At 40.3% G+C, this 25,431-nt stretch overlaps 4 protein-coding genes across 6 annotated transcripts; 1 reads left to right on the forward strand and 3 right to left on the reverse strand.

Moving 5' to 3' along the window:
- The first annotated feature begins 755 nt into the window (after nucleotides 1–755).
- On the forward strand, nucleotides 756–5,095 carry LOC137106141 (membrane-spanning 4-domains subfamily A member 6B-like). Of its 2 annotated transcripts, XM_067489179.1 has the most exons (7): nucleotides 774–1,192; nucleotides 2,152–2,274; nucleotides 2,424–2,540; nucleotides 2,726–2,782; nucleotides 3,039–3,203; nucleotides 4,066–4,179; nucleotides 4,316–5,095. In XM_067489179.1, the coding sequence occupies exons 2-7, from the start codon at nucleotides 2,152–2,154 to the stop codon at nucleotides 4,361–4,363; spliced, it is 624 nt and encodes a 207-aa protein (XP_067345280.1). In that variant the 5' UTR covers nucleotides 774–1,192; the 3' UTR covers nucleotides 4,364–5,095. The 2 variants fall into 2 exon arrangements, with proteins under 2 accessions (XP_067345289.1, XP_067345280.1); XM_067489188.1 differs by lacking the exon at nucleotides 2,424–2,540 and having other exon boundaries at nucleotides 756–1,192.
- Nucleotides 5,096–5,619: 524 nt separating this feature from the next.
- On the reverse strand, nucleotides 5,620–10,114 carry LOC137106125 (uncharacterized). Its single transcript, XM_067489156.1, has 3 exons — nucleotides 9,964–10,114; nucleotides 9,390–9,529; nucleotides 5,620–9,239 (listed from the first exon to the last, which is right to left on the reverse strand). Exons 1-3 carry the CDS (start codon nucleotides 9,967–9,969, stop codon nucleotides 6,557–6,559), a joined length of 2,829 nt encoding a protein of 942 aa, XP_067345257.1. The 5' UTR covers nucleotides 9,970–10,114; the 3' UTR covers nucleotides 5,620–6,556.
- Nucleotides 10,115–12,077: 1,963 nt separating this feature from the next.
- Nucleotides 12,078–19,987, reverse strand: ddias (DNA damage-induced apoptosis suppressor). Its single transcript, XM_067489168.1, has 5 exons — nucleotides 19,073–19,987; nucleotides 18,310–18,471; nucleotides 17,528–17,636; nucleotides 17,025–17,338; nucleotides 12,078–16,604 (listed from the first exon to the last, which is right to left on the reverse strand). Exons 1-5 carry the CDS (start codon nucleotides 19,192–19,194, stop codon nucleotides 14,864–14,866), a joined length of 2,448 nt encoding a protein of 815 aa, XP_067345269.1. The 5' UTR covers nucleotides 19,195–19,987; the 3' UTR covers nucleotides 12,078–14,863.
- A 141-nt stretch (nucleotides 19,988–20,128) lies between these two features.
- Nucleotides 20,129–25,288, reverse strand: si:zfos-1056e6.1 (uncharacterized protein LOC107988029 homolog). Of its 2 annotated transcripts, XM_067489276.1 has the most exons (9): nucleotides 24,806–25,275; nucleotides 23,487–23,554; nucleotides 23,332–23,379; nucleotides 23,111–23,175; nucleotides 22,962–22,999; nucleotides 22,483–22,562; nucleotides 21,957–22,019; nucleotides 21,747–21,797; nucleotides 20,129–21,634 (listed from the first exon to the last, which is right to left on the reverse strand). In XM_067489276.1, exons 1-9 carry the CDS (start codon nucleotides 24,879–24,881, stop codon nucleotides 21,581–21,583), a joined length of 543 nt encoding a protein of 180 aa, XP_067345377.1. In that variant the 5' UTR covers nucleotides 24,882–25,275; the 3' UTR covers nucleotides 20,129–21,580. The 2 variants fall into 2 exon arrangements, with proteins under 2 accessions (XP_067345377.1, XP_067345387.1); XM_067489286.1 differs by lacking the exon at nucleotides 20,129–21,634 and having other exon boundaries at nucleotides 21,747–21,827; nucleotides 24,806–25,288.
- Nucleotides 25,289–25,431: the final 143 nt, after the last annotated feature.

Below are 25,431 nucleotides of genomic sequence, written 5' to 3' on the forward strand. Positions count from 1 at the left end.
CCAGAGCTCCCCCAAATTACATCATCTGAACTCCTAATGATGAAAAACTCCTTCAGGTGATGTCATCTGGAGGAGTCTTTCAGCTAGAAGCATAGAAATATTTTAATATAGGGAAGTTTAAATGCATTAATGGACATTTACACCCTAATTAAAAGCTATAGAAAGCTAGTTGAAAATCGGTGACGTTGCCCTTTAGGTCTCTTTTTAAACCAATGGGATGAAAGAATAGGTGGACGGATGACCTCATGATGCACTATGATGTGTCAATTTCGGCTTCAGTCACCACTATATCAATAGATCACCATGATGCACAGTATTCCAGGAATAAAAATATGCAGGACTATGTCTCTTTGCTGACGTTACGCCATCCTGTGTCATTCAGGTTTGGTTATCTGAAGACTGACTCATGTAAACTCGACGTCCTTCTCCTCGGTTAGAAATGATTTGCTACTCATCCAAGCAGCTTCCTCAGCCTGTGGCTTTGTGTCATTTTGTTTGTTTTAGTGCGTCAGGTTTGGCGGCTTCAGGGTCTTCAAATTGTGACCAGCTATTTCTTGGAAATTAAGTCCAACCCATGTCCTCCCGTTTCCTATGTCCCTACTTGCAATTTGATCTCTTTGGTTCTCCCACTCCCCTTTTTCCACTGCTTGTTTTTACTGAGTTCTACTGCTTGGGCACTGCTGTCATTTTGGGGGCTAAAAACAGGAAATGTTGTCTCTTCTTTCACTCAAACTATTTCATCACATTCCTTCTGCTTTTCCATTTTAGCCCTGCCCCTTGTAAAGCTACGTGCATGGTGCTGCCCACCCCCAATTCTCTCTCTCACACACTCACACACACACACACAGACAGGGAAAGAATGCACCTCTTTCTTTCCTTGTGTTTTTGTGAAGGAAAGTTCGATTGTGGTTTGGGAGTCTATGATTTTGAAAGTCAGTCACTGAAAGTCAGACAAGCACATGTACACACTCCCATCAGGTCCAGTAACACAATGGTTGGTGATTTGAACTGAACTGAAACAATTTGAATCAGCAAGTAACAGCCATTAAATGAATTACAATGCACTAACTGACTGACTAGATCAGTTCAAAAGGAACTGATCGTTCACAAACCCCCTTCACTGTTCCAGATGTGAAGTCGTCACATGACTTAACACTGAACTTCAGTGTCAATCACACGACTGCACGGCAAGGTCAGTTTTTCCATTTGTTTTCTAATGTATTTCTTTGTTTGTAACAGCTGTGTTTGGGATATGACACTTAAAAAACACTTTTCATGATCAAGTAACAAATAGTTGGTTTGAAATCAAATGCAAAACTTATCTGCAACTTCAGCAGAGTGGACGATAAAGACAAGTTGCTTTTAGACACTGTTTGTATTTCCTCCGACGATAATTGTCAGTACATAGTTTGATGTCAGCATCAGGATTTTAACATACAGGTTTCACACTCCTCTGTAACATTATTCCTCAGCATCTGGATACGTGTCTTTTCACATTAAGAGTCTCCTCTGCACATATTAAATGGGAACTGTTGACTTTGAAGGTGCAGATCTACTTTGGCTGACACATCATTTTCAGCAAAAGGGCCACAATTATGGAATATGATACTTCAGAACTCAGTTTGTACCACAATGCTGACAGTGATGGGAAACCACAGCCAAGACAAAAAGCAGAGGTGGTAACCACTTTTACTCATGTACAGTACTTACAGTACTTTTGTGGTACATGTGCTGTACTTAACCCAAATAGTTCCCTGTTAGGCTCCTTTTTACTTTAACTCCAGTAGATTTATTTTACAGCTTTACCACATTGAAATACGTTGGGTTTTTTTTTTTTTGAAGAAAATCAGAAAGATTAAGGATTATAAAATTTTAAAACAGCCCAGGTGAACGATGGTTTCAGGTTCATTAACTAGAGTTTCCTCTCAGCGTGTAGATCAGATGTTGCCTTTTGTTCAGATGTTAACACGGTTTTGATGCTGCAGACAAATTAAGTGACAATCAAATTTAGGATTCCGTAAGATTTGTTTGGCTGAATCAGAAAAATTAAAAATGGCACCAATCTCGAGTTATGTTAGTGACATTAATACAAGTTAATGTCCCTTTTAATGTTTTCAGCCTGTCTCTGTCCTGTGTGTGTTTGTCCATTAGATGTCTGTTGAGTTCCACCCAGCAAGTGGACCAGGTGGGAATAATGCAAGTCTTCAAGGCACCACAGTGGGGGGCAGCAAACCTTTGCACCGCTTTTTGAAGGTCCAACCCAAGATTGTTGGCGTGAGAACTACACACACACTGTTCACACATTACCCTTTAGCAAATGTATCAAGGTATTTCACACATTTCAGAAGTGGTTAGAGCAACAAGTAAGGATGAATAAATGCATAGAAAAATTAATGGTAGATGTCGTGTTTGATTTCTCTTAGGTCCTTGTGGTGGCCTTGGGTTTGTCCTTCTTTATCGTTGCCATTTCAGTCAGTTTCAACAGCACATTTCATGACATTTCAACAGATGTCTCACCTTCCTCTGTGACAGGAACACTGGTTGGTAGCAAAATCAAAGAGCTAATATTTACCAATGGACTATAGGGGCTCATGCAATCGAAAATTGAGTCAATAATTTACATTTTTTAATAGTTAACAATAGCTTTCATCTATCTTCACTGGTTATACACAAACAAATAAATTAGTCATGAATAAAGAAATAACTTGTTTTCTTCGTCTTGTAGTTCATCGTAAGTGGGATCCTGTTCATTCTGACAGAGCACAAGCTGACCAAGAAAATAGTGAGTGCTACAGTAATATTTTGATAATATTGCCAAGTTTTGCAGTAACTGAATGGAGGACATGTCCGTCCACACACATCTTTACCGTGTAACAAAAATGTGAATGTCTAAATACTTGTTTAAAGTTAAATTAGTTCATTTACGGTATTTTGTTGGGTTCTCAACATTATCTATGTACTGTAGGAACAATCACTGTATCTACTCTACTATTAACTATCACCTTTCTGTTTTTCCTGCATCTCTCTCTGATGTGTAGGTCAGTCTATCGTTGGCTCTGAGTATAGTGACCATACTTGGGGCATTATGGAGTATGTTTCACATGATAATCACCTTTTCAGGTCCTGACCACTACAGATACTATGGCTTCTTTGAAGTTAACACAGCAGAAACGGAGGATACCGAGTGGCTTTCCTACTCTGAGGTTATTATTTTTAATATTAACAATTGTTGCTTTAGTTGTGGCATCTTTTATAATCTTGACCAAAAGTCCAAAGCAATTTTTATGGCAGCATTTAAATGTGTAGGGATTAAAGAGTGAAGAATGGTGCATTAACACCCAGCAATTACGGCTATGACAGTATAATCAAGATGTGGCTAAGATTCATGGGAGCCAGCTGAATATAAGATGTATGACAAAGGAAAGTTTTAAGCCAAATTTTAAAAGTAAGAAAAAGTCTCTGCATCCCAAACCGAAACTTGGAGATGGATATCTTAAGGCTTTGCCAAGTAAAATTTGGAGAGCGAAGTGTTTATTGGGGTAATATGGTTCTGTGGCTGTGTGTGTAAGAAGGATGTTCAATTCCGTTCTGAGTTGCACTGAGAGCCAGTGGAGAAACGCTAAATAATAGGGTTAAATTAGTTCATTCTTATTTGCAAATTCCCATCAGTGACCTTTCTGCAGCATTTTGGATTCATTTGCTACATTATGACCTTGTGTTGCATTTGTCTGTATATTATGTTCACATTTTTTAATTTGGTTATTGTACATGGCTGAAGGCTAAAACATACTCAGGGGTCTTATGAGGGCCAATTAAAGTAGGAAAAACTGGTTTCAGCCTTAATGTGGGCCCCTGACTATTTCTTCATAGAGCATATGCTACTTGACTGTTTGGGGGAAACACAGCAATCTAGTGGACACCTGAGCTGAGGGGTTAGTGCTGTGAAAATTATTATGGTCAAAACATTAGCATCGTCCTCAGGTGTAAATACTGCTGACAGACTAAACTTGTGTGTTTTTATGTGTTTGCCACATGTTTGAGATATGTGTATTTGTCTTTGTTCAGAGCATGGGATTGTGTTTGGAAGTCCTATTCCTGTTCTACACTTCAGTTGGTATTGTCTTTTTCATAACGATGTCTGTTTTTGCTGGGGCAGCACTACGTTCCACAAGGAGCCAGGTGAGACATACATGTTCACACTTAGAGAGAGAATAAGAGATTAATTTACAAAATATCTTAGTTTCACCAAAGTAGCAACATGACTTGGGACTCGTGGAGTCAGGCACTGGATTGCTCTTCTTTCTCTTCTCTGTAGGTCATTGTAATGATGACTACCATGCCAACACAAACACCAGCTGAATAACGAGCACAGGAGGAAGACTTGTCTTTCATGGCCAGAGGACACCTTTCTCCTTAATATCAACTACTTCTTACTGGCATGTTGTTGTCACTGTTTACAGTGCAATGCATATAACATGTATGGTTGGGTTTGTCTTTACGTAACGTGGTGATTTAGAATCTTAACTAACATGAACAGACCACCAAGATAGAATTTTGTAATTCTGCAGCACAGGAGGGGCCCCACCATTAATCACATCCACCCCCCAAACTATACTTTATTGCTTTCTATAAGGCCTTTAAAAGAATCCAATTAGTAAAAGGTGGCTTTAAATGATTTAAAGGTACTACTGCAGGTGTTGGATTAAATAAGCACCTTTTGGAAATTGTTATAAGTTGTTACTAATTGCTACAGTTCACATATCAATGCTTTGTACTTACAATATATAAAACACAAGTCCTGTCCAATGGACTGTTTGACCTGTCTGCTTTGACACCTCTGACTCACTGCCCCACTTTTCATTTCACATAATGGATTTCAAAAATGGGAATTCAGTGTGATTAACAGACTAATGTTTGAATGCTTTCATTTAGCTCAGTCCAAAATTAACACCCACTAATGACTTGTTTACACATAAAGTTACAGTTACAGAAGAGTGTTTTTCTATTATTTTCTATTTTCTTGTTTTTATCAAATTTAAGCCACATTACTGCCAAATAAAAAACACACAGCCATGTTTCATTCTGAAGGATTTTATGACTGTGTCCTCTGAACTTCTTAACCGGAGCAACTTCAGTCATAAACATAGTAAACTGCTCTCTATGTTTTTCTACTACATGAAGTCTATGTAAAAAAACGTAAACCTCCTCCACCCTCCAGTTGTCAGGGATGGTACGAATACATTTCTCTGTAAACAGACAACAGCAGGGCGTCATGCGTTAAAGTGAAAGTTTAGATTTTCTACCAAAATAAAAAGGTACAGTGTGTAAAATGTAAGTAAAGATTTTGAGAAAGTATCTGATTATATGGAGTTACTAAAAATAATGAAATACTTTCTCAATATTTTGTATTAGTATCTCAAAAATAATGGGATACTATCTCAATATTTGGAGTTACTAAGTCATTATTGTGAGAAACAGGATCTAATGAATGGAACTCAATTCAGAGTCAGTCACTTTATCCGGGAACTGCTCATGAATCGTCTGTTGCGTGAGGAGAATCCTTATTTGTTCTTCGGTAACTACCGCTAACATTTTACATTTTCAGCTCATATTCAAATATGCTTTTAAAAACTTAAATTTTATTAAGGTGCAGTATGTTTGTTTGTCTTTTGGCAATGATAATCAGAAATGTAATATTTTGGTTATTTGACATTGAAACTTAAACTGGAAATAACAAAAGCTTATTTTTTCCATGTACAGTCGAGACAATCTTGAGATACACAAGTCATCTTTTCTATTTTATACACAATGTAACTTCTCCTGAATAAAAAGAAAACCACAGCATGCATAAATAAAGGAATGGAAATATTCATCAGTTAGTGTCGTTAGTTGTATCAATTCAATATTACATTTGCCAATGATCACACCAATTATGAAAATCCCTACAAAACTTCACTTTAGGGAAAGAGACGTTGTCTTTATTATTTCTGTCATAGTTCAGAAATGTAGTAAGCTATAGTTGTGGATTTCCACGTCAGCTGCCAGTGAAAACACAGTAAGAAAACACAGGCCTTTAAAATAAGAGACACTGGTTTGTGTCTGATTTGAAATTGCGAGTCAATGTTGTTAATTCAGATAATAATGTTATTGTATTTATACCCACCCCGTCTCGTTTCTGTTCCCACATTAAACCGAAAGCATTTACTGATGGAAATGAGCAAAACGAGATTACAATGCACAAGGTCACATGAACCTGCAGTCTTGTGAAGCAGATTGGACCATAGATACGGGGCTGATAACAAACGATAATGCCCATTAAACGCCATAATAACATCCATAGCAGAGATTGCAAACCGCTGCTTCTTTTCTTATCAAGCACACACAGGAATATTCTCACTCATTCTGAATCATGGCCTTGACTAACTGGCAAAGAAGTGAAGTGGGAACCAAACCAGTAAAAATGTGCAATGGAAAACCGTATTATTATCTTAAGATATTGACAAACCAAACATTTTAAACAACGTCCTTTAACGACAGGACTTTAAATCAATTTGTTTCAAATTGAAGAGGCGGGCGGCTTGGCTAAGTAATTTCCCAGGGCGCAGCGCTGGTGAACACGCATGTGCTCAGTGACACGATACTGACGTGAGAAGGTCATGGGGCAGCAGGGGCAAGGAAAAGGCCGAACGCCAAGGTGGCTCCGCACATGTCTATTCAGAGAGCCCCGTTGGCTGAAGGAGCGGTCGCACAGTGAGCACTGGAAAGCATGATGGACAGGAGTTGACAGATGACTTGATATATTTGTTGACGTGCTAGCTGGAAGGCTTGAAGGTATGCAGACAGACAAGGTAGATGACACGTAGGCTTGTGCAGACTCTGGCACAGTAGGAGCTGGACACCCTGTCAATGTACCGGTCTGGTACGCAACCTCTCCATGCCTGGAAACCTCCACAGCCTCAGCTTTATTTTTAACCTCAGGTCCTAATCTGCTCTGCTCCCTGTCAACAAATTGTCTTTCTTCAACGGGTTTATTCCTAGATCCGCTAAAAGTCGTCGCCCTAAATTTTGTCCTAGCTCTAATTTTTGTCCCTGCCACAGACTTTTTTTCATTTCTTTGCTCTCTGTCATTATTTTCAATCCCAGTCCCAAGTGGGTCCTTTTTGTCCAATGCCTTCTTTTCTTGGTCAGCTCTGTGCTTGTAGGACACAAGCAACTCGGCATGTTTGGTGCTAATGTCCAGTAGTAGAACCTGCTCCGGAGTCCCTGTGTCAAAGTGTTGCCTCATAGGACTCTGGCCTGGACTGGCAAAGGTACCAAAGGCCTCATCATCACTAGAATGGTCTGAACTATCAGTGTGGGAATCTATATGTGTTAAGTGCGTTTCCTCCTTGGACAGGCAGTGATAATGCACGTGTCCATGATATGACTGTCCCACAGCACTATACATGGAGTGAGACGTGTCGCTGGCCACAGGAACTGTAAAAGCAAAGTGTGGTTCTGAGGTGTTAGCGTCGGAGATCTTTCCAAGATCCAGCAATGGTTGATGTTCAAACACAGAGAGACCGCTGGTGACATTATCCAATTTTGATTCTGGTGTGTTGGAAACATGCGGACAAACATCAGCACTGTGTCTTTCGTCTTCCGTAGCTGTGTTCCTGTTATCTGAATCACAGTCGTGCTGGCTAAAGTGTTTTGTCATTGCAAATGGATATTTGCTAGAGCAACTGTGTTCCCCTTTCACTTCTCCTTCAGAACAGATGTCTCCACAGTGAGAACTACTTCCTGTCCTCAAGTCTTGCGGGGGCTCCTTTACTGCAGCTGACATTGAGACATCCCAATCAGACCAATCCAGCCGCTGATGTTTGTAGGGCAAATCATCAAAACTGAGATTGGTTTTATACTTTAACCCCCCGATGAACCTGCTGCAAACTTTACTCTGTGGCACTGAATCCTCTCCAAAAGGCTTAGTTTGATTCTCATTGTGATCATACATGCAGTTAGCATGGTACCCATTACAATCTGTTACGTGGGACAATCCACTGTCCCCACGTTTGTCACTGAGTTTTATTAAATGATTGGCACTGCTGCAGGTGTAATCTTGTTTGAGTGAATCAGATTGGTTTGTTCTGGATTTGTATCGTGAATCCCGTGTGTCACATTGATGTAAAGTGTCCTTGCTATCCCAGCTCTGTGTTCCAGAGTGGTCTTTATTGTCTCTGTGATCCAGATTCCCTTTCCCATAGTGGCTTTTGTGTTCACCGGCAATGTCTTCAACAGTGTTATTTTCTGTGCTTGCTGGTCGTGGGGTCGAGACCCTGCTGAAGTCGCCTGAGGTTCTGGATGCTGGGTTGTAAAAAGTCGCGGTGGCTACTTCTGCCAGCTGGAGCATAGCTGCTGTGCTGCTGTGACAGATGACAGGCACGGCCCCATAACATGTATGTTGTAATGAGGAAGCGGACGAGGAGGAAGTCCTCCTCACCAGTTCCCCCTCTGTGGTCGCCTGCCAAGTCTCTGGTTTTATGGTGCCAGCTGAATGAAATTGATCCTTTTGCGTGTCTTTGTCCACTGTAGACACACTGTACCCTTCAGAGCTGCTAGGGATATTTTGAATCACAGCCCGAGGTGTCAGATGAATGACTTCACTGCAGTCGCCTGCATTTCCACTGCTTTCAGATAAAGTGCTCGCATCTTTTCTATTACAGCACTTTGCACCACTCCGAGCGCCACATGTATTTGTTGTTGCTTCGTTAGGACATGTATCTATACTGTGTGAATGCACCTGTGTTCCATCATATTTTCCTCCATTAGTTCCCTCCAGAGAACTTGAAATATGTTGAACACTGCAAGTATGTTCATCTCCTCTGCAGGCATCAATGCTGCACGTTGAAAGTAGACCCCCATTAAATGTATCAGCGGCTTCGCTGTGGGTACTGATGATGTTTTTATATGCCTGACTCTCTGTTCCAGTGGAAGTATCGGTTTCATTTGGTTCATTAAACTCAGCCTGTTGCCGAGCACACAGAGCCTCCTGCAGTTTGTTCATCTGGAGGTAGCAGGCAGCACTGAGCAGGCTGTTGTACTGTCGTTGGCTACACGAACATGGCAAAGCCCCAGTGTAAATGTAGTCCAAAAGAACAGCCAGCACAGAGCCAGACAGGCATGGATCCTGCAGTTCCACCAGGGCACCAGTAGAGGACAAGATAGATGCCAAAACGGGACTGGAAGCAGCCAGGACACACCTAAGAGCAAAGAGCGACTGGGGATGTGATTCTGCATAAAATCATGAACATTGTGCAAACCACGCAACCACCGACAGACACAAGCAAACTTATATTTTGCCAATATGTACATGTTGGGCATAGTTATGGTAAAAGCCGTTTCTGACTCACCTGTGTGCAGGGTGGAGTTGACCTGGGTTCTGTGTCTGTCTGACCACACAATCACAGAACAGAGCTTTTTCTCTTTGGAGGTTCAGACTTGTCAGCAGTGATGTTGTGTGGCCACTAACTTCCTGGATACAAGGTGCAACCTGAAACGAACAGGGCTCAGTAAATAGCACTTATTGCTGCACAGGCAACAAGATCAAACGGATCATTAAATATTAACTTTTCCACTGGATGAGAATCAGTTCCACATTTTCTCCCTATTGCATTGCAGCCTCTACATGCACCAAGAGTCGGCACTTAAGCTTAGACAAGTTTTTAACACTTTGCAAGCCAAAAGCAAAACTTGCTTATCGTCTGCCCCTTGAACATAACTGGGCGACACCTTATTATCCAAGTGTACAAGCTCAAGAATCTACACTACACTACCAGCCTAAAGATGACAAGACATTAACTTCATATTTTCATTATGCATGTTACCTCAAAACTAAAAAGCTGCAACTCAAATGATTTTATCAAAGTAAACACAGTCATTTGAGCTTGAGCTCATCAAATAAAATTAAAATACATACCGTCTTACCTTCATTTTATATTGTGTAGGAGCATCAAACCCTTGTAGTGTGGAGTGTGACACTGCCTGTGGGCAGCGTTGCCTAAGGCTGAGCAGAAAAATCTAACTCCTTGGGGACTAAATACTATATTCCCAGTCTACTACACACTGTGTCACTCGGAAAACAATCACACGCTTTTCATATTGGGGGCATGGAGTGACGCGGAGGGACATGTGCTTACAAGGAACGCTGGCATCCGACGTCAGGATCTCCATGGCCTATTATGGAGGAGGACTAAGACCAGCCCACAGAGACGCAAAAGGAGACCACAGACCTGTTGCGAATAGATGCAACACGTCTATTCACATCACAATGGGATGATTTCAGAGATGTCATTCTTTTTAAATATTCACGCATGGATCATTTTAATAAAAGTATATTCCCACTTTACAGGGAGATCAGAGGTCATCCAATTAAAATGGTTTCGTCAAATATGCTGCTTCCTGCTAAGACCTGAACTGGAATTGTGCACCAGGGTGAGATAATACATGTCACACTGGACGGTTTTAAAGTCAAGTTGATGTGGCTTATTTGTCAACCCTGAGTTTTCACTGCACTGACACACACACATAATTGTCTAATAATTGTCTGGTTAAATATCAAGAGTTTCCAGATGCAGACTTAAAGCAATATGTAGCCTTTTTCAATTTTGTATTTATTTTTGTAATTTTCTTGATCCACTTATTGTGTCGCGTTGCTGTGGAGAGTCGAGTTTAAACCACGGCTGTCACACTGACAGTGAGATCTATGAGCAACCAAAGAGGTGGACACAGGGTCAGTGTTTGACGTTCGGGGTGGACTGATTTTGAGTCCCATACTTCCCAAAAGCTGCATTTAGCAAGAAGTAAAAGGTTTCCCTCTTGTGTAACTGTAGTAAAGTAGAAGCATTAAAGGAATATATTTAATTAAGCACAGCACTTAAGGAAATTTACTCTGGATGCTGAGTACCATGGATACACCGTATGTGAACAAGAAGAAGTAATCTGCGATGCACCGCATCTACAAACATTTCTATCTGCTGTGTTTCTACACAGATCGGCTCTCCGGTGTGGGAACTGTGAGCTGCCCTCCTCTGGCTGACGCTTTGTTGACAACTCCATTCAAAGCCATTTCTCCACCCATCCACACCATGTGCTTGTCACGCTTTTTAACGTCCATAGCATTCACATATTTCAGCCACCTGCCCATCTGCCCACGGGGCAGTGGTACATTCACCCTAGAAAGTGTGCAACGGAAACACACACCGCCACACAGTGAACCACTGTAATGAGTCTTGTGACATTAGCTGAAACACTTTAAGTTGATAAAACCTAAAAATGCTAATTTGTAAGATTTGCATTTAGTATTTTCCATTATATTTTATGAAAGTGCTTTTTATATTTGAGCAAGAATTTAAAATAGTTCAATAAAATGGCTCAGTAGAAAAATATTCACACACCCGAAGAAAGTTAAGATGCATTCTATGATATTGCACTTCCACTAATATAAATATATTAAACTTTTTTTAAATAAAAAAACTTGAATTCCAAATTACAGATGCACCGCCCTTCATCATTTTAGTAATAAACTATATCCACGATTATTATAATAGTACCCCACATAACCTAAACACCTGATGGTGCTTGGTGACATAGCTCACGTACTGTACTGTGAAATGGAGAGAGGGTTTCCCTTGGCATACGCACACACCAACACACAGCTGCGACGTTTGGAAACACAGCACGTTCTGGGACTGGCATGTACAGGCTAAGGGCCAGAAATGGTGAAGTCAACACTTATTTAAGACGAGGAACAGCGAAATCGCACAGCTCTTTTAGCACAAACGTGGTTCCAGACTTGGTAAAAAGTTACAAGAGAAGTTGGGACGGTTGAAAACCCGCCTTGTAATGAGGTCCAACATTACAGTACCCCGCAGAGAATGTGAGAGTCTCCCCTCAGACAGCAGACTTTACATTCAACTGGTTGCTGACTGCCCACTGGCATTTAAGACGGCACTTTGCTTATGTTCACTGACACTCTCCAGTTATATATACACGCTATTTTTATTACTGATGCAACTGAAGCCAAAATGCTCTGGCACATGAACACGAGCCCTCAAAATGAACATGCTGCACTAGGCAGCTGCATGCCATTGTGACAGAACACTACAACTGCCCCCACTGGGACACTTCACACACAGAGGCGGAGTTGTTGAGTAGCAGTGTAACTTACGTTCTGTACTGGCTGCCAGCAGAAGGTACAGGGTCTTCTTCTTAACACATAGTGTGGATTTAACATGACATAGCAGCACAATCAGCACAATCAGCACATGGGCATGTATCCTTGCATCTTGTTCTTTACTTCACAGCTTTCCCAGAATCAATTGAGCCGCTTAAGTGGTTCCAAGAAAAGTGGAAAATAGGGTTGATCAATCAGGCATTCAAGAGCGTTCACTTTTAACACATTATTTAATTTTAAAATAAATAAAAATCACATAAGTGGGGAAAAAAAATACAATAACACGAGCATGACAGTAAAGCTGGCAACAAGTGCTGCGACTGCAGCTTGATGGCTTATAGATACAAACTAAACAAGGTTGCATGATTTTCAGGCTGGAAAGCAAAGTATAAAAAAAATTCCTAAATTCAAAATATTGCACAAATTGTATTTCTAATCTCGTAATGATTCGCGCCAACTTTGCAAAAGTTTTCAAGACATTTCACGCAGAATTACAGTTAAGCTGGAGGAAAAGTTAGGAGCGTTATTAGTACAGGCAAGATATTTCACTGGGTTCTGACCTGCGGAGCGTGGACAGCCATTTTCAGGTCTCTCCAGAGATGTCAATAGGGTTCAAGTCAGGGCTCTGGCTGGGCCACCCTAGGACATTCACAATGTTGTCCCTAAGACACTCCTGTGTTGTCTTGGCTGTGTGCTTAGTATTGTCGTAAAGTATGAAGGTTAACCCTCGGCCCCGTCTGAGGTCCTGAGCGCTGTGGAGCAAGTTTTTATTGAGAATATCCTTGTACTTCCCTCAACCCTGAACAGTTTCGGGTCGGTGACTGGTTTCCTGTAGACGCTTAGAATTAAGGCAAAAAGAGTTCGAACTTGGTTCCGTTAGACTTGAGAATCGTGTTCCTCATAATCTGGAAGTCCTTCGGGTGACTACCGACTACTTTCTGAATGCACTGTAGCTTCATTTGTTTCACATGGTTTTAGTTTGTTTACCTATTTCTATTTCATTTTAATTCATTATACTTTCAGTTTTAGTAACTCTAGTGAAAGATTCAATTTGTTAAGGCGTCAACATCATGACTAAGCTTCATTACCAAATGACATAAAACATAAAACATTTGCTTTAGACGTCCAAAAGCCTCCTCATACATACAAAAGGCAAGGCTACAGTTCAATTATTGAACAATTTCTCTTTTCTTCAGGACATACCACATCCGTTAGTTTGAAAAGGTATTGGCACATTATTTCAGTCTAAACCCTACGGGCAAATTGTGGCAAACCAAAATACCAGTTTTTGTATTAGTTTTCCTTTTACTATACAACAGTAGCACTGGTCAGAATGTCACCAGTTATCAGGACACATGACCTGAGAATCCTGAACATGTATAATTCCTCCTGTGTCTTTGAGCGGGAGAACACCAGTTGGAGCCCACGTCACGTGCTCTCATCTGCCTTTCAGCTATTAAACGAAGGCTAAAATACCAAAAATAATAAAGCCTGAGATATTTCAATGAATGGACTTAGTTTCAGACACTGGCAAACCCTTTAACCTCTGTGCCAAGACGACCACTTACTGTACTCACTTAACGCCCTCGTGGAAAGATCGTTTTTATATATTGCTCAGAAATATTCCAGGGTTAAAGGCCTGTAAAGCTAAAGGAGGAACATGTGACATTTCAGATGCTGCAGCCTCCATACAGACCTGGATATCACACTATACCCAGCTTACTACAGAGCAACTCTGCAGCAGTTCCTAGTTCCATTTTTACACATGTAACATCATCTGCATGTTCTTTTACCCACAGCAACAGAACACTGTAGTCATGAAATGCTTTGGCTGCTATTCTTAGCGCTTTAGCTTGGCACTGCACATGGTCATACTTCTATTAACACCTCTGCAAAAACACACACACAGTAGCAGGGAAGAACTTTGGATTAGCTTAAGGACTGCAGCTCTGCTGCCAACAGAAGTACCAGGACAGAGTGATTCAAATTAGACTGGAGAGCTTTCCATACTGATATTGTTGTTGGCCTTGGGCTTGTGATGCACAGCATATACTGACATTAAAAGGCCTCTGGTTCAATTCCAACTGGGGACCTCCTTGAATAATATTTAAATTCGAGTGCTCCTTTGGTGCAGATATCATATCTTTTTTTGTGTGTGTAACAGTGATACCACAACAGCAAAAGAAAGCTGTTCAGTACATGGAGCTACTGATCTGTCATAATAGTGGAGAACAGGGGGAAAAAAGCAATTGATACATTTATTCTAAAGCAATACACATTAAGGGGTTGGTTCGCTCCTGCTGCTGTAAGAGCACTCAGTCTTTTGGAAAGGTATGTGCTGAGATTCTTAAAACCCGTGGACTGCATTATTTAATAATTGATTTTGAGCATCTATTTCATCTATGTTTGGAGATATACAGTACGTGCCTGTATACAACAGATGGTGGGGAGAGTAAGGACTTTACTGTGGTTCCATCCTTAGTGTTAGAGTATGTGCTTGTTACTTAGATCCTTCTGCACAAGGCACAACAAGAGCAGAAGCAGTAGTATTATTTTATCAACATAAAGCTGAAAAAAAAAAAAAAACACACACACAAAGACACCCCAGTAAAAACGGTATTAATTTGTACGGTAAACCTGCAGCAGAAAGTCTCAGCAGATAGAGTCGGTGAACAGATCTCTAGACCAATCACATGCCTGGATGTGATCATCAAGTACGTCACTGTCAGATCCAACCGAATCTCCCGTTTGTGTCACAGCGCTCCGTGATGATGTGAGAGCTGGATGCAACAGAGTTCTTTTACACATAACTCCACCTCCCTGCTGTCCTTCCCAAGTAGAATTCGAACTACCGCAGCTGCTATCAGTCCACCGTGTCCGTAGTGTTTTAGCAGCAGGGGTGGGAGGAACTTCACTGTCCCCATAATCACATGCAGTCACATCACAAACACTTGAGTCACGCTCGTGGGTGGTCTCTTCAGTAGACCCCAGGTTTAGAGCCCCTCTCTGGACCCTCAGGCACTGCTGGGCCAGCAGATAGTTTGGACGCTTTTTTGATTTCCAGAACTTTCTTTTTGGGGTGAATCTTTGGCTGCGTACCCCAGACAAAGTACTCAAAACAAAGTTTTCTTTTGCAAACTCCCTGGCACATTGGGACAGGTGATTCGAATTGAAAGTGTTGACTTTACAAACAGAAGAAGTAATTTTGGCTGGAGTTTTACGGCCTGATTTAGGCCGATTTCCGCAAAAAGCAGACAATTTCTCACTGTCCGAACTGAATGTCGAGTACGAAGAGGCGGGTGACCTCGAACGAACAGCCAGTTCTACATAGGGTGTGGACTGAGACGAAGGGACAAAATCAAGATCTTGTGTGCTTGGTGAAATTAAACTGTCCTCATTGAGGCATTTATTACTTTCCAGTGTCTGTTTGCGTGGTGTGAAATGTAGGGCATTAGGCGTTTCATTGGAAAGCGTTGCACAAGCTTCTGCAGCCGTCCTGACAGTTTCTGTTTGTGAGCTGGCTGATGTGTTCATGCTGATCATGAGTGAGCCACTGAATAAGTCTGCTGAACAATTGTAAGTATCTCCTTCAGGCTGTTTTTCACTTCGAAATAAAGAACCAACTTCCTCTTTGTTCTGATTACAGTCATGGGAACAAATGCTTCTGGCTTTACTCTTCTTCACGTACCCAACAGGGTTCGTACACACCCGGTCATATAAATCATGTCTTTCTCCTTTATTATTTGATGGAGGTATATTAGTGAAGTCTAGTAACAGCTGTGATTGTCTCGCTGTAATTTGTGCACTACTTTGACAAATAGAATTTGACTCAGTTGCTAAGTTCCTGTCTTTTGATAAAGTTTCTGGGTAGCTTCTTGCTCTTTCTGTCCGATTTTGCACATGTGGATGTGTCTCTGTCTCGGCACTGTCGTCAGAACCTTCGTCTTTCTCACACAAAAACTCTGTAAGGCTCTCAGAGAAAGGCAAGTCATCCCAAGCCAAAAACGTTTTGATGAGTTCTGTGCGAGACAATTCCTTCAAGTTCGAAGTGAGTGGTAAATTCTTTTTGTCGGCAGACTGGGATGGACTGAAGCGATTGTTCAGGATAGGGGTGTTTACAACAGGTTTCTCAATAGGTGAGTATGGGTATCTGGCGAAGGACGGACTATTGTAAGAAAGAAGAGGTGACAGTGCAGCCTCGTCTTCGAGTTGATGGTTCTCCAAGCAGCCTTTTAGTGTTTGACATTCCACTTTGTTGTCTGACCATCTGCTGTTCTCATTACCACTGTCCTTGGTACTGCAGCCTTCCTCCTGTTCTGCCGATGAAGTAATTAGTCCTAGCGATTGCTCCCAAGGAGGTGTTGGAATAAGGGTGCAGTTTTGATATTGTGACCTAGGATGAAAAAAAAAAAAAAAAAAAAAAAAACTATGAAGATAAGAAAATGTTTCAATGCACACAAAACAGTATGGAAAACTGTACGTAAGGAGGGTCAACAGATGATTTAAAGAGAGCCATAAAGAATATATGCCAGATATGAACTGGACTGTCCATGAGGCATCTTCATCTGGAGTTTTACAGCCTTTTGATTATACATCTGAAATATGAGACCTTTAAGTGTAAACAGCACCTTTGAGTAAAAAAAACACTTCAGATTTAGAGTTTTTCACTTTTAGTTGCTTGAAGTTTTAACATTTCACCGCTCACTTTACAAAGATACTGAGAATGTTCCCAGAGTGCTTCTGAAGTAATAAGCTTCTCCCCCCCCACCCAACAGTCAGAAAGCAGTAGTCACCAGCTTCTAAATTTCATTACCTTTGCAGGGATTGGGAAAGGAGACTTAAGGTAGAATGTGTGCTATTATTGAAACTGCTGGGTGGAGAAGGGTGAGGAATCAGCAGCAGTGTTGTTGCTGGAGGTCTGGAGGTTTTGTTGGTGTCGGTAGATCCCAGCTCATGTGCTTCAGCTTTCTGAAGAAGGATCCGATAATAACTGACCACTGTGCAGCCTGTCAGCTCTGTGGCTTTAGGAAGAATCATCTGACTGGCAGTGAACTGGACTGTGTCTTTACCACAGGAGCCATTCGCAACAGGCCCCCCTGACCAAAGTCCACCTTCGCCTCCGGTTACCTGAAGGACACAGGATGGTTAACATCACGCATGGAATAAAAAATTGTGGTGTTTTTTGTTTTGTTTGTTTGGTTTTTAGATACAATTTGTGAATATGTTACTGTTTAATGTTAAAAAGCTATGGCAGTATTGATACGTAGCTTGCATTAGCCATAAACCAAGACATCCAATACCCAATAGCAATTGTACCTTTATACCAAAGATGAAATGTCTGCCAATGAAACAATGCTCAACAGACTTCAGCAACAATGTGGATCGGGTTGATGCTCCATCTGGTCCATCTGAGCTGTCGACCAGCCTACCAAATTACAGAAACAAAAATAAAACACACACTGCTTTTACCTTTAGCTGCCAAAAGGGACAACACTGGTCACAATTTGAGTCTCTCAAATGTGTCTCTAGGAAAATAAAACTGTGGTAAAATAAAGGTAACTTTATACATGCATTCTTTGTGAACAACATAGTGTTTGACAACAGACAAAGGCCACCTTGGCTGAAAAAACGTTTTAGTAAGATCATACAAACACCAATACGCTTGTAAAGTAAAACATTAACCATCAGAATTAAGGGGAGAGAGGAACTATTTCACACGGCATCTACCTAATATTTAGTGTATTTATATTGAGTGTCACTTTTGCGCAGGGCACCATTTACTAACTAAACTCATCGTGGGACATCGTGGCCTGAACATTTACTGCAGATAATGATCAAATGCATTAAATCAAGAGCTGTGTGAACACTGCACATTTCCTCCAATAAATTACACATAAACAAGTTGGTTGGGTTTAGTTTTCACACTAGAAACAAAATTGGGAAAATGTATTTAAAAAAGAAAATATAAAAAAGATGTGGATGCATGAAATGGACATGGATGATGATGAAATTGTTTACTGTGTAAACAATGAATCGACAGAGTTAAGAGTAATCAATGATAGAAATGTGGAGTAGCAAAGATCATGTCCTGTGCTCACCTCTTTAATCCACTTGCAGGAATTCCAAAGAATGGATTTAAACATGTTCCAAACACTGTTACTCCAAATATGCATGTGTCCCGCGCCACCCTCAGTGACAGACGATACCTGTAATCAACCTGTTTCCTCAGACAGCTGTATCCACACTTGGAGCATCTGCATCTATGGCGGTTAGACAGATGTGTAAGGAGAAGCTTTATCTTATAGGTAACATACACTCATCAGGCAAAACATTATGACCACCTGGGAAATTGAATGCAATCCAATACAGTGACTCTGCCATGAAGTCTAGTTTTACTAAGTTTTTTATCAGTAATTTATCAGGTGCCAAAACATTGGAACCACCTCTTCTTAAAATGCAGTCCAATACGACTCCACCACCCACTTTGACCTCAATAATAACCGCATAGAATTATCACCTTTCTGACAGTTTCAACCTAAAAACTGAGAAACTATAACATTGCTAACGGATCTATGTTAGAGCCTGAATCCAAAAACGCTGTGCTTCTCACAGTGGGTCGCCCTCTTTGTTTTGATTGGGTAACTGAGCCCCTACATGGGCAAAGGAGTTTAAATATATTTTAATCACTGGACTTCATAAATTTACAAATCCGGATTGTTAGAAGAGTTTTTGGGACATCTAGACGCAGTTAGGCAAGTTTTTTGTGGGTATCTGAAGTTACCGTAAGTGGCACAAACTGTGGCTACCGTCTTATGACTATACTGCCACAATTTAATGTGTGTTTTAACGCTGCGTTTTTACCTCGTCGAGTCCTGCTGCTCAACATCGATCCTTGAGAAGCAGCACTTGCAGGACGGATAATACACGCGGGAATCTAGCAGAGACAACACGGCACAATCCACCAGAACCCGTTTCACAGACATTTAACGTTAACGTTGGTCAGAGGGAAGAACGTTAGCTGCAGCTAGCGGGGTAGCTAATGTTGGGCTAACTTAAACGTCACACACAATGACCGTGTCATTAACTGCAGCAACTTAAACACCAACAATTAGTGATAAAGCAAAATCAAATTTGGTTTAAACAATAAAATGAAAAAAGGCTCATTTTAGACGTCTTAACATGTCTTTGGTTTTCTGAAAACTTTTCCTACGCTAACGCAATTGCTCTTCTTCGCTTCACTTCCGAGAAGCTGGCGACTCAGCGTGTGGGTACATCACTGCCACCTACTGGACTGATTGTGGCCTGGCGGGATGGCTGTGAAAAAAAATCTAAATTCTTTCTTTCTTTCATTGATGTATTTATTTCATTTAGATTTATCCATATGAAGCAATAATCAAAAGAACACTGGGTAAAAACTACCATATTGTCCATTATGTAGACTACTACAATGTCCTGTTTTGTTCATCTGTACTGGAAGGAACAGGTTCCTCCTCTATTGCAGTTCATGGGATTTCTTACCTTTTGTTCCTGGTAAAGTTATTTTTTTCTGTTACACTGTATAGATTGTAAAGCCTCTTGAGGTGAAATTGTCACTATGTGATTTGTAAAAATGGGCTGTGTAAATACATTTTAATTTGCTTCAAACTTGTAAAATGTATTTTTATGTAGTTTTTTTGTTTGTTTGTTTGTTTGTTTCAAAAAAACAAAAAGAAACACTAAAACTGCACTAAATAGTGCCCTGAAAAGTGCCAAAATAAATGTCAACAGCAAGTAAACTACACTTTGCTGTGAATCCCACAGAGCCAAACTCTGCCTTTGACAGAGCTGTTGTTTAAATTACAGATAGACAATGATTGACAGTTTATTTAATGTAAATGTGCCGTCGGTTGCTATAGAAACATTATAATTAGACAAATGTTTAACATAAAACTTTTTAATGCAAAACAACGTTGGTGCTGATTTTATGGGTGGATTTGACAACGTCCTCATAAATCAGTGTAGTATTAGACAGGAAATTGTCCAGCATTCCTCACAGTCCTCAAGTGATTAAGCCAACATTGAAGAAGTATGGACAATACAATACTGATAGTTGTGTGGCCTGTTAATAAAATGAACAGTCAGCTTCTTTCTTTTGTATTTAAAATATGTTTTGCCACAAACATTATATGGTTAAGTCTGGTCATTTGTCTGATTGTTGTCGTCATTTCATTTCACAAGTTGTGACTGGTTGTGAATGAAAATAATATATAAAGTTGCTTAAGATTCTTACTAACCTATTTAAACCTTACTCACGTATCAAATATATGCACTTCTTACTCATTTTCATCAAATTAGAGGTAATTGCAGGTTGAAAAACCCCTTTACTCGTTGTTTTGTGAGGGAGGCTAACTTAAAACAATGAAGTACAGAAGCAACAAATGAGGCGATGACACTACTTAGCCGGCTTAGTCTGCTGGGAAAACGTTTCGGCAGCTATTAACAGTTTCATGAAGGTAAGAATTAATGGAGTTGAAGCATCCTGGTGCAATTCATAAGCCCAGTTCATTGATCCTTTTATGCACTTTGCTGACATTTGCTAAGGATGGAGGGAGGATTAGCGTTCTCGAAAGTGCATCGCTCCAAGTAAAATATATTTCCTGTTTATGTAGTACAGTGTGAAGAACATTTTCCAATATGGTGGGACCGATGTGAGCACTAGATAATTACAGCAAATTCACAAAAGAAGCATTCTTAGATGGAACAGCTGAGAGGGTGGGGTTCTATAGTGTAGTATGTAATAGCATCAGATTATGGTAAAGTGTGGTACTGTTATGTGGAGCACTAACATTACACAAGTAACAATTACTTGATCTTGCATGGCTATAGCAAGTAAATGAGACTGCTGTAAAAGTGGCTGCACCTCAGACGTTCAAAGTTGAAGGAAATGTCACGTTAGTCGGCCCAACTTAAATAAGTGCGTCGTTCAAAAGACCGCACACAGTGCACTTAACTTGAAGTGACTTTGTTTGAAATAATAATTCCGAGTACTCCATACTGAGTTATGAGTACAATATAAGTACATTGTTAAGTCCTGTACACTGTTCTTTTAGTTGTGTAAACTAAATTGCAAGTGCACCAAACGAAATAAGCATTTGTAGGTAGAAATAAAATTGTCCTATTCCAGTGTGTTTTTTTTTTTAAGGCAATCGGCACTTTTGTAGTGTAACTCTTATACATTTGATGAATGTGGCCCTTGATCCTCTTCAGGCCGCAACACAATGTCGTTGGACACACTTTATTACAATGTAAGCAAGTTTTTGGCCTAGAGGCACCTACACCCATAATCTACGCTGGCATAGTCCGATGATCCGTGTCTGGAAATGTGGCTGTTCACCACAGAGGGGCTCTGCGCAGCGACCCCTTCCAGGCGTGAGAATCAGCCTCCTGTAACAGAGCAGCACTGTGTGAGTAAACAAATCAACATGGCATATTACAATGGCAGGAAGTACTGAGCTGAGAAGTTGGTTCCATATTATGTTTGATCACGGTGACTGGCCTGCATTCTCTTCTGAAGAAACCTCAACTTCTGGTTGAGACACTCAATCTCCTGTCACAGAATAGGGAGTCAACAGTCGGACTGTCACAAAGCCACACACAGCAAGACACACATAATCAAAAAGATGTAAACAAGGTCTGAGTAACAGTTGATTAGCCAAGGTTACATTTTTAAAGATGACTTTTAGTATTTTGTTCACTGTTGTAATACCTGGTTTAGTTTTTCATTGTGCCGGAGTTTAATCTGAGGTAGAAGGTCCTCCAGTCTCTGAATCTGTAATAACAATAATGACAAAAAAGGAATCTAAAATCTGGCAGGTGATAAAAAAAAAAGAGTATTGTATTAATCCAGTGTAAACCATCGATTGTCTTGATCATTTTTCAGTCAAGAATCATGGAGCTGATTCCAGCTGTCAATGGGTGAGAGTCTGAAGCTCTAACATGAAAATGTCTGCATGCACTGGGAGGATTTTATTCTTGTTTTTTTGTTCGTTTGTTTGTATTGTTTTTACTCCAAAACTACTTTTCACATTTACTGGAATTGTCCTAAAGAAGTAAATATGGTTTTTGCATTATTCTCAGCTTTGATGATCTGAAAATTGTACTAAATTGACATTTTTGTAGTAGAATTAAAGTTAAACATTCTCTCATCGTGGACTACAACTGTTCAGTGATGCATCACTGCGTTCGAACTGTACTAGTTATTGTATTACTGCTGCCTGGTTACGGTGTCTTACCTGTCTGTCAATGGTCTGTAGTCTGGTATTCATGATCTTGTTGATCACAGTCATAGGAATGGTCCTGGGCTTGGGACGCACTGGGACCAGAAGAAATAACATCACAGACACTATTAACTTGCCTTGTCTTTCGGGTTCATTCTCTGTCTCACTCAGTGTGTACAAAATGTACTGTAAAAAGTACTGTAATTATTCGTCTTTCTCCAGTAAACAGTTTTAATAATACCCAGAATATGACAGTATAGAAGTATCAACAATAAACTACCATTTTATATCTTGCTTGTCCCGGTTGGAAAAACCAACATGTAAAACCCATTAGTGGATTGAACAGGAGTGGGACTTCTTCCTCTCAACCACCGTGCTGCCTGATTCTCCGTTATGAGAGTTGTGAAATGTAGCGGCCCCTCGACTGAGCCCATCTTGATACCACAGTTTATGAAAACAATGTCAGAGAGGTCAGAAATTGAACCTGCTCTTACCATGCTGAAAGATCCTGACTACTTCAAGCACGTAAGGCCTGTGGTGCAAAACACGTATCATCAGTTCACCTTAATAACGTGTTCATAAAGTACTAATAATAAATAAATAATGACAGACTGAACAGATGTGTGCGGTCAAGGCTCCTCACACGTGCTTGCTGTTAGCAGGGATTGAGCTGTTCAGAGGAATCATACGCCCACGTTGGTCCCTCATCTGCACACAGGGAAAAAAGCAGAAGTGACACAGCTGGCAGTGGAACTCAGCCGCATAAAAACAATAAAACAGCAACTTCTTTCTTTTTAATCAACATTTTTCGGACAAATGCGCTTCAAATATTCAGAGACCGGCCCGAATCTCGACTCTTTGTACCTTGAATATGACACCAGAAGAATTAATCCCGAAGGTAGAGGTGATGATCTGAAGAGAGGAACAATGTAAAGTACAAAATATCAAAATCAACAGTGTGAACCGACAATGTTGCTCCTACTGTGCAGTTACAGTAATAAAAGCAACAGTTTGCCAACCTGTCTGATCACGGGAACCTCAGCTGCTGGAGGAATGGACACTTCTCGCAGAGCCACCACTCTGTCGTCTGCAACAGATACTGCACACCATCAGAGTGTGCACCTTTTTAATAATGAGGTGTTTATTGATATTTTATTTCACTCTGATGTCCCCCGCTTTCTGTCGGAAATATGTGAAAGAAAAACACGAAGTACGACTCTCAAATGTATAATATAGGCTAATCACAACCTAATCAGCTGACAGATCGGAGCTTCCAGCAGCAAAAACAATGGTAAACAATGTTAAAATAGGGACACATCTTGTTTCAAGCAGCTACATTATAAAATGATATTTACCTTTTCAAAAATCCTGTGTCAAAGCGAAGCAATTTGTATTTTTTAAAAAGGGAACCTTATCAATTGCAACTTTTAGCGTAATTCATCTATAATACATTTTCTAATTCTATGAGGTCATTTGAAAGCCATTTTTAGAACAAGTGCTGCATCTTCACTACGAAACGATTGACTTCTTACGACTTAACTCGAAACGTTTCAGAAAGTTTCAGTTCGCAGAAAGACACCGGAAATTTATACCAGCTTTTAGCTGGATCTGCTAACAAAGGCTCAGCTGAAATCTCGGTCAAAAACCAGTCGACAACACAAAGGCCCAAACGTACATGTATGACAGGCCCACTGTCAATTTAAACCTGAGTGAGGTGAGAGACATTTTAGAACCATCATCTACTGGCTGTCAGTGAGAGACAAGAAGTAGATGTAAAGTTTGTATAGAAAACGTGTCTGGAGGGAATTTTTAACAGTTAAATGTTTTTTAAACTTTTACTTATTTATGAACTATTACAAGAAAACAACAAACTCTTGCCCCTTTATTAATGACAAGTGATTTCATTTTAACATTAAAATCTGTCTAAATCCTTCATTAAAGACTTGATTAGGACTTGATTATTAATAAAACTCAAGTCAGGGTTTGTTCACTATGTTACAAACACATGAGCCCGAGAAATGACTCAGACCTCACAGAAATTCCATATTCCCATTAAACGGGCTATTATTTTCTCTTTTAATCAATTTTCGGCATCTGAAAATGTTCGTTATTCAGGGATCCGCTAACAGGATACAGACCAACAAGTCGCCATTTCCTCTGTTACCTTTGGTGGATTGAATCACGTGACCATCAGAGAAAACGCAATAGCGTTCATTTTAGTCTTTAGTCTTCAATTTAAAGAAGCTTGTTACCATGGATACAGACGCACAAACCGACAAATCATCAACCGCTGGCCAAAAAAAAAGAAAGTCCGAGAGCTGACAGAAAAACTACGAACCGTTTTTGTCAAGCCTCCTCAGAGCGATCCAGGTCTTTGATTCACGCGGTGCTTTATCAAAACCGACGTTAGACATTTTAATCTCCGCACAACGGCCGCAGCAGGTCGACACCGGAGTACCTGCTGCTTCCGGCCAGGGACTTTCACATTAAGGCGTTGTAGCTATTCCCACACCGTTAAGGAAACGAATAATGAGTTGAAAAAACACACTTTAACTTACAGATTAATAATTCATTATAGGCTAAATGTTGAGGAACAGTTATTAAAAGAGATCGAACAATCGGAAGAATTTAGATGTAAAAGGAGTTGGTTCTCACAAGCTGTGACGTGTACTGACCTTCCATCCTTCCATGGAAATGTCCGGGTTTTTTTTACCCAAGTAAATAGTGAATACTGTATACTACTACTAACAATACTAACTTTGCACTACTACTAATACTGAGCTCCTTTTGTTTGATGTCTTTCTACAGTTTTTGTCATTACAGTCATAATCTACAGTTGATAGTGGAGGTTTAGGCTTTAAATTATTTATTTGTTTTTTTTTTTTTTTTGAAGCAGAGTGATGTACATATTTAATAAAAAAAAAACTATGAGAATTTATTGCAATGGGTTTAATTAATTTCTAG

Source organism: Channa argus, chromosome 2, assembly GCF_033026475.1.
Source record: "Channa argus isolate prfri chromosome 2, Channa argus male v1.0, whole genome shotgun sequence".
NCBI lineage: Eukaryota > Metazoa > Chordata > Actinopteri > Anabantiformes > Channidae > Channa > Channa argus.